Genomic DNA, 11,961 nt, shown 5'->3' on the forward strand with positions numbered 1-11,961 from the left:
TTTAACCAATAAATACATTGTATATAACTGTGCATAGCAATAACTATACTTTATAAGAAGAGATTAGCACTAGAGGTGTCACTTGACCTATAATTAGAAATATATGAAACATAATAAATGTTTGACCAAATTTTAAGGTCTCGTTTTTTTTTTTAAATTTCTCAATATTTATAACCATAATTTGATTATTTTCTTAATTATTTATTGATCACTGTTATTAATATTTTTTTTTTTTAAAGAGGGTCTAAGTGAATTATTGTTACTTTTTCTGATACGTATTTAATAAATAAATAACATTTTCAGTAAACAATTTTTTTTAAAATGGTTTTTGAATATTTTTCTAAAAAGAAAATTTAAAGAAGGTAGAATCCAACTTTCTTAAACTGAAATATAGTCTCAGAAAGTTAATTGTTAAACTGTTTTATGTGGCAATGAGTTAAGCATTTTTATAAAAATACTGTTACTTTTTTATTTTTAGAAAACTTTTATAAATGTTTTTGGCAATAACTTTTATTCTATCAAATGTCATTTGATTTATAACACTTAGATTTACAATAAATTACATATTTTCTTGTATTTAAAATGAATATTTTTTTTAAGAAAAAGTTTATGGATTGACCTAACACACAAGGTTTTTATAAATATTTTGATTATGTGAGTTTCTTTTATAAGAGGTTTTTTGGTCTTATGAGTTTTTTTTTTGTCTCAATCTACATGGTACGGACCAAACCATGTTAGGAGTGACAAATTGAGGGTCTAAGTAGCACCAATATAGTAATAATCTAAAACATAATTGTTTCAGTAGAGATGTGGAGACCGAAATACAAACCAAATAAAACCGGACGCCTCTTCTTCTGAACTCTGTGATGATATTTCCTCTCTCTTTCTACGCTCTGTTCTTTGGGTAAAGGTGGGCTGGGTACCTGCAAAGGCACTCCGACGCTCAAGTCAGTGAGGTGATTAGATCAAGAAATCTTTTCTTAATTCTTCTTAGGGAAAAACGTACCTTTTTTCTGGTATGCTGTGTGTATTTAAAGTAAAATAAACCGTTACCTGATGATCCGGTTACCTGATAATCCGGTCAGTTACTGAAGTTGATTGTGTAGGAGTTATAACTGCTAGATCGTGTGCTGATACTGAGTCACCTATTTCCGTGATTCGCGGCATTAGTTAGCTAATTATATGTAACTGTTTATCTGTAACCGATAGACCACGATGTCGTGTTCTATATGTCGGTCATCTCGCATGTCGACATAATGGACGACTTGTCGTACGGAACTCATTCGATTGTCGATCATCAAGTGGTCGACAACGCCATGTGGTCGTACGTCGTGCACCAAGCGGTCGACAACGCCATGTGGTCGTATGTCGTCGGGTTATTGGTCGACCGTTGGAGGATTAGGTATCCTATAGTACATGCCCCCCAAGTCCGAGTAAATGGGCGACAAAGTTACGAAGGACTTTTGAGTATTGTTTGAGAAAACGAGGAGACGTGGAGGAAATGAGGAGACGTGGAGGAAATGAGGAGACGTAGGTGACAGCTGGTGTGGCTTTACGAATTTTAGGGTTTTCCCGCTCCTGAGTGGAAGTGAAGAGACGTTAATTAGTGGCCGTTAGATTGAAATGAATCCTACGGCACCTGGCGACTAAACGGTTTAGCTTCTTGAACACGATTTAGAAGGGGGTTTAGTCACTTTTACAGAGGAACAGAGTTTGACAGTGTGCACCGTGAGCGAGATTGTGTCCCCTCCATCCTCATTGCCTACGTTGTTGCGAGACTTTGCCAGGTAACCCTAAAATTTTCTTCATCTAAGTGTGTTTAGTGCTGACCATGGAGGAAGAGGGCAAAACACCGGTGGCGATATTCCGGGGCCGTCATCTACGGCGGAATGCCCTGAAATTACTACGATACCCTTTGGTGAGGAGGCATTTATTTATGGAAATGTGTGTGGTGAAGGTCCAGGGGGACGCATAATGTCTCCGATTAGTGGAGATGAGTATGCCTGGGTGGCGCGTGAGGTGAAAGAACTTAGGAGTCATTTAGGAGTAGGGAGGTAATAACAAACTGGATTGAGGATAGTTGCCTGTTGAGAACCCAGGGTATCAAACCTGTGTAAAGTTGATAGCTTGCCGAGATGATGAAAGGGTATGCTATGGTAGGGAAAATGCTGTTGATGAATTTTTCTATTGTTATGCTGCCCTGTTCGGCGATTTGTATGTGAGATTGCCATTTACCACATTCCAAATGGACGTTTTGCGCACCCTAAACGTCGCGCCGAGTCAGTTGCATCCCAATAGTTGGGGGTATGTGCAGGCTTTTGCTGTAGTGTGTCGGGCGTTAGATATTAGGCCCACTGTAGGCTTGTTTTTGTACTTCTTTAGATGTCGACCGGCGGCTACTAAGGGATGGGTGTCATTGATTTCGGAACCGGGTAACGCGCTACTAGAGCTGTACCTGCAGTCATATAGAGGTTTAAGGAAAAATTTTTTAAGGTATCGATCACTGATGTTGGTCGAAGGTTCTTTTTTGATGGTGAGGGGAATCCCAGATTTCCCTTATATTGGACGCAGGATCCTCTAAGGTTTACCTCGTGGTCTGAAGATAATATGACGATTGAAGAGTTGGAGGCTTTGAGTGTGTTGACCTCGTTGCCACGCCCCTTCTCTTCTCGTCAGATTATAGATTGCCTCGAGTTCGATGACGCAGGGGCGAGGGTGTTTGGTATGTGTCCTTGCTTATCATTTTTGTAAATTGTTTTGTCGTGGCTGACCATTTTGGATGGGTTTTGTTGTTTGCAGAGATAATGGGGAGAAAAGGAAGTGGCCGCAATTGGTTTCAGTCTATTGACAACGAGAGGGCTGAAGTGAGCCATCCGGGATCATCTTCGAGACATGAGGTGGGGCCACAACGTCCCCAGGCGGCACCAGCTGGTCCCTTACCATTCGTAGTGTCGGCGTCGGCTGAGGAGACGATAGCAGCGGAGATGCCTCTGATGCGTAAAGGAAAGCAAAGACAGTCGACACCAACCGCGAAGCATCAAGAAAAGCAAGGAGGTGGTCGAGGAAACTGAACGTTCCATCCCACTTGGAGTATGGGATCCCGCTTTCGTGCTGAGTCATAAGGTGGATCTGAATATGGATACCTCGGAGAAGAAAGTGATAGAAAACATGAGTGAGCAACAAATTGCTGATAGCTTGCTGGAGATGACCACGCGATCGCAGGCGCTGGCTTGGCATCTGCTTATGCTTCAGATAGGGGTCTGATGCGGGCTGAGTTAGAGAAAACTCGTGCCCAAATGAAAGAACTTGCCGAGGCTTATGCTAGTTGTGAGGCCAGGCAGAGGAGCGCAGAAGAGCTTCTGAAAGAGGGCGAAATATTGTTAAAGAAGACTCGGGAATCCGGTTTAGCTTTCCAACAGGAACGTGACCAGATGGCAAGGGATCTGGAGCAAGCGAAGAGGTCAATGCTGATAGTGGCCCGTGAGAGGAATGCGTTGAAGGCCGAGGCCTCCGAAAAAGATGAGTTGGTCGAGGAGCTGAAGGATGCGATCATGGAGGAACATAACAAGGGTTTCAGGAAGGCCTTGAGGCAAGTCGGGCACTTACTCAGGTATCAACCAAGGGAACTGAATTTGATGTCCGAAAAGATGTACATGAGGGTCAGTTGAAGCCCTTGAATGAAATCCCTGAAGACGCTGTCTTGGAGGGTGAAGAGGATGAAGAGGGGGTTGTGGCCGAGGAACCCGTGGAAACAATCGCTGTGGATGAGGTACTGCCGAGACGGTCCAAGATGTTGTGGGCAACCCCACCAATATTGTAATAGATTAGGTGTCTATGAATTTTGGAATGATAAACTTTGGTTGTAATATATTTGTGTTGAAAAAATGGGATGTGTGTTTGCATGTTGAATATTCGTCTGAACTAGCTAATGTTAAAGATGTTGAATAATACCTAACATGTCGATGTCGAATGCATACATAGCGTCGTACGCCACGGTCGAGGGCGAATATCGGGTGTTCAAGGGAGAACAGTTACCCGTGGGAGTGTATCCCGAATGGACTGGGTGTTCATGGGAGAACAGTTACCCGCGGGAGTGTGTCCCGAATGGATTGGGTGTTCAAGGGAGAACAGTTACCCGGGAATAATTCCTATGCGTTCGGAAATGCTTATGGTAATCCACGATGATCCTGGGACTCGACACGCTAGAAATTAAATATGAACTGAAATGATAATAATAATGAAATATACTTGTTGTTTGAAACTGTAATGAGTAATGTTTCAGAAAAATTGAATGCTAACTGAAATAATATTTAAGATGGGTAGCGTTCCACGTGTTGGGAATGGCCTGTCCGTCGAGGAGTTGAAGGCGGTATGCTCCATTTGCCATGTCCTCGGCGATGCGGAACGGGCCTTCCCAGTTGGCGGCTAGCTTGCCATGTGCTCGATTCTTCCTAGCTTCTCCTCGTTTTCTCCAAACCAAATCGCCAGTTTTGAAGGTTCTGGGTTTGACCTTGGTGTTGTATCGCGAGATAACATTCGCTTTTGTGCTTTTGCACGGATGGTGGCGATTTCTCGACGCTCAGGAAGTACATCGAGATTCGTCCGCAGCTGTTCTTCGTTAAGTGTCATATCAGTGATATTTCGTCTTAACGAAGGTTCGCCAACCTCGACTGGGAGCATGGCGTCAGTGCCGTAAGTCAGGTTGAATGGTGTTTCTCCTGTCGATCCGTGAGGAGTGCATCTGTATGCCCACAAAACCTCTGGTAGTTCTTCCACCCATAAACCTTTTGCGTCACCGAGTCGCTTCTTTAACTCCGTCAATATGGCTTTGTTTGCGGCCTCTGCTTGGCCATTCGTCTGAGGATGTTCGACGGACGAGGTGACATGTTTAATGCCCAAATTACTAAGGAAATCTTCTAGCTTTCGCTCGATGAATTGTCGACCGTTGTCAGTGATGATCTTCTGGGGGAGGCCGAACCGGCAGATGAGGCGCCAAATGAACTTCTGCACTCGTTGGGCACTAATGATGGACAATGGTTCGGCTTCTATCCATTTTGTGAAGTAGTCGACCGCCACGAGAAGGAACTTATTTTGCCCTTGGCGATCGGTAACGGTCCAACTATATCGAGGCCCCACTGAGCGAACGGCCAGGGAGAAACAATACTGTGTAAATCTTCAGGAGGTGCATGGATGTCGTGACCGTGGGCCTGACATGAGATACATTTCTTGACAAATGTCTCACAGTCGTGGTCGAGAGTAGGCCAGTAATAACCTGCACGGAGAACGCGTGCCCGTAGGGTCCGCTTACCTGAATGGAATCCACATATCCCGGTGTGCAATTCGCGTAGTACGTAGTCTGTCTCTTCCTCCGATATGCATTTTAACAGAGGAGTGTTGTGACCGCGGCGGTATAGGTCGTCGCCGATGCATACAAAACGTGCAATGCGTCGGGAGTCGGTCACAGTGATGCTCTCTCCCTGGTCTTGTTTCGCCATGAGATCCTTGATGTGCTGACGCCAGTCTGTTATGGGGGCCGACGTGCTGGTGACAAAAGTTTCGACGATTGGACGGTCGAGCGTCATCTTAATGATTGAGGATAGTTGCGCTCGCTCTTTAGAATGAGTTAACTTAGACAAGAGGTCTGCTCTTGCGTTTTGCTCCCTTGGTACATGGATGACGCTAACCTCGACGAAGTCTTGGAGTAAAGTTTGAGCCTTGTGGAAATAGCGGAGTAAGTTATTATCCTTGACTTGATAAGTGCCGTTCACGTGGCCGACTACCAACTTTGAATCCATTCGACACTCAAGACGATTTACCGTGAATTCCCTGGCCAGGGATAGGCCAGCTATTAAGGCTTCGTACTCGGCTTGGTTGTTGCTAGCTGGAAACTTGAACGTGATGGCTTGCTCTATGACTAAACCATCTGGTCCTTCTAGGACGACACCGGCTCCTCCCCCCTTTTGTGGAGGAACCATCCACATTGAGGTGCCACATGGGAGTCAAGTCCTCTGGTGCGTGTATCAACTCAGCTGCAAAGTCTGCTAAATGTTGACCCTTGATGGACCCGCGCGGCTCATAACGGATCCCGAATTCTGACAGTTCCACGGACCAGGCAACCATCCGACCTGCCAAGTCTGGTTTGCGGAGGATCTTGGCTATAGGGTGATCTGTGCGGACTATTACCTGGTGGCTCTGGAAGTATGGTCGGAGTCGGCGAGAAGCTGTGAGCAGGGCTAGAGCAATTTTCTCAATCCGAGAATATCGTTCTTCAGCCCCTTGCAGCGTACGACTGATGAAGTATATCAGCTTGAGGGAGGGCGCTTCCTGTATCAAGGCCGCACTGACAGCATGGGGGGATGCTGCGATATACAGCTGCAAGTCGGACCCATCATCTGGTCGAGCCATAATAGGAGGGCTGGTGAGAATGCGTTTGACCGTGTTGAATGCTGTTTCACAATCATCGTCCCAGTGTCGTGTGGTGTTCTTCTCAAATTCTTCAGGATGGGCTTGATGTGCTCAGCCAGCTTCGGAATGAATCGGGACAGGGCTGTGAGTCGACCCACTAGACGTTGCACCTCTTTTGAGTTTTTGGAGCAACCATGTCGAGTACAGCTCTGCACTTGTCGGGATTAGCTTCGATGCCTCGCCGTGTAAGCATGAAGCCCAAGAACTTACCCGCCGGGACACCGAAAGTACACTTGGAAGGATTAAGGCGCATATTATACCGTCGGAGTTGGCCAAAAACTTCCTTTAAATCCTGCAGGTGTTGTTCCACAGAATTGCTGCGAATAACCATGTCGTCGACATACACGTCCATGCATCGTCCTATTTGATGATGGAAGACTTTATCCATGAGGCGTTGATAAGTGGCCCCGGCATTTTTCAAACCGAACGGCATGACCTCATAACAGTAATTAGCGCGTTCGGTAATGAAGGCTGTCTTGTTCTGATCCGGTTCATACATTGGGATTTGGTTGTATCCCGAATAGGCATCGAGAAAGCTGAGTATAACGTGACCCGAAGCTCCATCTACCAAACGATCGATACTAGGTAGGGATATGAGTCTTTGGGACACGCTTTGTTGAGATCGGTGAAGTCGACGCACATTCTCCACTGGCCGTTCGACTTCTTGACCATGACGACATTCGACAACCACGTAGTGTAGGTCAACTCCCTGATGAACCGGGCGGTCATCAACTTTTCGACTTCGACTTGAATGGCCTTGCGCTTCTCCTCCCCGAATCGTCGTTTCTTCTGAGCGACAGGTCGTGCCTCGCGGAAGATGGACAATTTGTGAGCCATGACCCCAGGATGGATTCCAGGCATGTCGGCGGCCGTCCATGCGAACAAGTCTGCATTGTTCCGGAGTATACATCCTAGATCGTGCTCTTCACTCGGAGTGAGATTCCCACCTATGGTGGTGGTTTTGGATGTATCCGCCGCCAATGAAAGGAGCTTGACCTCGCCTTGCGGGTGAAGACGTTCGTCTATATTGGTCCGGGGGTCCAAGTCGACTGCCGCCGTCTCAGCTCCTTTCGCCCTTCGAGTTGGTATGAAGGGGGTAACCTTTAGCCCGGCCGCATAACATTGTCGGGCTGTTCGTTGATCCGCCCTCACGGTACAAATAGTACCACTCTCTGTCGGAAACTTCATGGCGAGGTGAGGGGTAGATACGATTGCTCCAAAAGCATTCAGACAAGGTCGTCCTAGCAAGGCGTTGTACGACGTATTTGCCTCGACTAAGAGGAATCGAACTCGGAGTTCAGGTGCCTCTCGACTTGTTCCCAGCCGAGTTCGAGGTCAAGGTATCCTCTGGTGTCTACTCTTTCCCCTGAGAAACCTACGATTTGCTCGTTAAAAGGGGCGATGAGGTCCTCGGATAGGTCCATCTTCTTGAAAGTGGACCAATATAAGATGTTGACCGAACTTCCCTGATCGACCAGTACCTTACTGACGTCGTATCGAGCTATTTCCGCGGTGATGACCATAGGGTCATCGTGATCAGGGTCGGGCGCGTGGAAATCTGCATTGGTGAAGGTAATATCGGGAATAGACCGAGTCTGTCGATCTACCATATGGACTGATTTTAGCTGTCTAAGATGTCGCTTCCTGGCGGAGGACGACACTCCCCCTCCGGCGAAGCCACCCGATATGGTGTCAATTCGACCTCTAACCGAACGTTCTCTCTCCGTCCGTCGAGGTGGACTGCGCGATCGCCTGCGGCGTCGGTCATCCCTGGGAGGTGAACGCTCAGGGCTCCGTCTGGATGGATCCTTTCGGTGAGGAGTTGTGGCTCTGGTAGAAATTCTGTCCTTAACGTAGTTCTGGAGGTAGCCTGCTCGGATGAGTCGTTCCAGCTCGTCTTTCACCAAGTTACACTCTTCTGTGTCATGCCCACGATTCATGTGGAGACGGCAGGCCTTACTGCTGTCCGCGTTTTTGGGAGTAGCTCGTCGTCGCACAGTTAGTAGTTCTGCGTGTAAAGCCTCCTCTAGCACCTTTGCCCTGGGTGCGTTGAGGGTTGCATAACGATCGTACTTAGGTGTCCACCCTGATTCTTTTCGGGGCGGTCGATCTGGTTTGTAGTCGTTGGTCGATCGTTTTGCGGTTTTCTTGACATCGTGACTGGTGGTATCTTGTTGTTGTTTCTTCCGACAGTTTCGGAGATCCTCGATGCGGATGAATTTTGCAATTGTGGATTGTAGCTCCTCCATAGATGCGGGAGGGTCAGCATATAATTGTTCTGCAAAATATCCTGACCTCAAGCATGAAGGTAGATTGCTGATGATGAAAGTGTGATTGATATCTTTCACACGCCGGGTCGTCTCGTTATATCGTTGCATGAACGCTTTCAGTGTTTCATCCTTCTCCTGCTTGGTATTTACCAACTCAGCAGCCGTCATCTCCGGTTTCCTGTTGGTTGCGTATTGTTTTCTGAACAACGTCTCGACTGTCGCAAAACAGTCTACAGAATTCCGTGGAAGAGTGTGGAACCACTCCAAGGCCTCATCCTTGAGAGATAAGGAAAAAGCTCTGCAGATGACAGGGTCATTGTCTGTGTAGAACGCCATGGCGTCTACAAAGTTGCGTAGGTGATTGTCAGGATCGGCGGAGCCATCATAACGTTCTAACGTAGGGGGAGGTTTATCTGGCATGTGCGCTTGCAGGATGGCCTCCGTGAAAGGGAGTAAGTTGGTGAGGCGCATCGAAGTAGGCCCTTTCCTCCCCCCATCGAAGTGGTCTGATGGTTTTCCATGGTGACTCGATCCATTATTATCCTGCCGATTAGAGGCAGATTGTTCTGGGCGTTGCGCCCTCAGTGCCGCCAGCTCCTCCGCCTGCTTGCGCTGGAGTTCCTGCTGCTCCCGTATAGTTTGTGCTTGTGCTTCAATCTGGGTTTGCAGTTGCTGGATCAAAGCGCGAGTGTTGGCGTCTTCCATAGCTTCGGTGGTCGTCGCTGGGATGTTAAGTCTCGGCCCCACGGTGGGCGCCAAAATGTTTCAGTAGAGATGTGGAGACCGAAATACAAACCAAATAAAACCGGACCGCCTCTTCTTCTGAACTCTGTGATGATTCCTCTCTCTTTCTACGCTCTGTTCTTTGGGTAAAGGTGGGCTGGGTACCTGCAAAGGCACTCCGACGCTCAAGTCAGTGAGGTGATTAGATCAAGAAATCTTTTCTTAATTCTTCTTAGGGAAAAACGTACCTTTTTTCTGGTATGCTGTGTGTATTTAAAACCGTAAAATAAACCGTTACCTGATGATCCGGTTACCTGATAATCCGGTCAGTTATTGAAGTTGATTGTGTAGGAGTTATAACTGCTAGATCGTGTGCTGATACTGAGTCACCTATTTCCGTGATTCGCGGCATTAGTTAGCTAATTATATGTAACTGTTTATCTGTAACCGATAGACCACGATGTCGTGTTCTATATGTCGGTCATCTCGCATGTCGACATAAATGGACGACTTGTCGTACGGAACTCATTCGATTGTCGATCATCAAGTGGTCGACAACGCCATGTGGTCGTACGTCGTGCACCAAGCGGTCGACAACGCCATGTGGTCGTATGTCGTCGGGTTATTGATCGACCGTTGGAGGATTAGGTATCCTATAGTACAATAATTAACCAAATAAGATATAAGATAAGATCATAATTAACTAAGTGCAGCAAGGGAAGGTCATGGAATTATGGTAGTATTAAACGGCGCACAGAAGTAAGCCCAAGAACTATACAGGCATTGCAAAATGAATGAACCTGGGAAAGCAGGTTTGGGGGACTAGTGGAAATTTGAGAGGCAAAAACTCTAATTCTATTGCACAGGGCAGGAAAGCAGTGTATAAATAACAAAAGCAAGATGTCAGACAAGCCTGTTGAGGTAAATGTATAACAACAAATAAGGGAAATTGTAAGGAAAAACAACAATGGAAGCCACTGGAAACCACTCAATGTGGGTTGCCTGATATTGTTTCTTTTTCAGTTAGGGATTCACAGTGTTTCCAACTACAAAAAAACGCCCAATTTGGTTACCAATTGGAATATGGCAGACACAAGCAATCACTAAGTTAACCACACAAGCATTGTAATGTGAAAAACAACTAAAGATATTACAGAGTATCCTCAACCAAATAAGGAATCCAAAGCAAAGCCACTTTAAAATCAACAATAACAAGTCATAAAACATACCTTTGCAGCATCTATCACCCTATAAGCCCGCCGCAACACCGCTTATTTCAACTTCCGACCACCACGACGTGCGTACGCTCCACTCCTAAACCTTTCTGAACGCACCCCACATTGGTGACAGTGGAAGCTGAAATTACAACTGGTGAAAGGAGAAGATATAAATGTGAGATGGGGTTTACGAATGGAGAGATATGAAATAATAATTGTAATTTTCAATTAGAACATGATAGTAAAACTAAATTGTAATTTGATTTTTTGTCCGTTTTAGTTCTTAGAGCTTAGAAAATTTGTAATTTTCATCAAACCTTTAATTTTAATTGTATATGTAAAATCCAATTTAATTTAGTTATAGTAGTGCAAATATAATACTATGTAGCATACATTCATTAATAACCATTAAAATATTTAGTTTCCAAATATATATATATATCATATAGTCTAAAACAATTGAAACTTCTAACTGTAGTTCTTTCACTAACACATTTTGCTTTCCTATCAATTACTTCGTAAAGCACTTACCACTCAAACTACACTTTCATAAAAACACACACAGAACAAATTATTAGTAGATTACTTCTATCCAATGATATAAGAATTATTCAATGTATCTCAATAAAACAATGTAATTTATCACAAAGTGATTCATATTATAGATGCATTTTAATTAAAACTTTGCAGGAATTCACTTTAATTCATCAAAGATATTTAATAAACAAAATATCAACTGACATATTTTGAGAGTCATTATGTCTTACCATACTAACATTTGATCCAACACCTAACACTTAGACTTACAAATTAATATACGAGTATTGATCATGATAAGTTTAATACTATCCAAGTCTTATATAAGTATTGATCATGATAAGTTTAATAGATGAGATGACAATGATGGTTAGGAGATTTTGAAGAGGGTTTCATTAGTATGAAATGTTGAGATTTGGAAGATCAGATAGTTGTAAGGGTATGACAACAAGATAAGGATTAGAGTTTGAGAGTGTGTGTTGAGAATATGAAGAGTGAGATCGAATTAAATATAGATAAAAGTTAGTCATGATGATTGTTTGGATTAAGAGGAATATAGTATGATTTAATAGATAAAATATGATATGATGAGTATAATAAATTAAAAAAATGTTTTAATAGATAAAATAAATTATTATCATTTTACTACTGAAATAATATATGATAAATTTAAATATAAATAGTAAAAATTGTGATAAAATGAAATTAAAGTTATTATTTAAAAGTATAAAATTATTATTATTATTATT

General features: G+C 44.3%; 1 protein-coding gene across 1 annotated transcript; it reads right to left on the reverse strand.

Annotated features, from left to right (window-relative positions):
• Positions 1-7,739: 7,739 nt before the first annotated feature.
• Positions 7,740-9,440, reverse strand: LOC148191638 (uncharacterized). The gene has a single exon (XM_088100638.1). It carries the CDS (start codon positions 9,438-9,440, stop codon positions 7,740-7,742), a length of 1,701 nt encoding a protein of 566 aa, XP_087956764.1.
• Positions 9,441-11,961: the final 2,521 nt, after the last annotated feature.

Source organism: Vigna umbellata, chromosome 10 (genome assembly GCF_029865625.1).
Source record: "Vigna umbellata cultivar VRB3 chromosome 10, Vumbellata_1.0, whole genome shotgun sequence".
Classification (NCBI taxonomy): Eukaryota; Viridiplantae; Streptophyta; class Magnoliopsida; order Fabales; family Fabaceae; genus Vigna; species Vigna umbellata.

Excerpts from the sequence above, each read along its gene's own strand:
- LOC148191638 (XM_088100638.1), bottom strand. The coding sequence starts at position 9,440 with ATGGAAGACGCCAACACTCGCGCTTTGATCCAGCAACTGCAAACCCAG.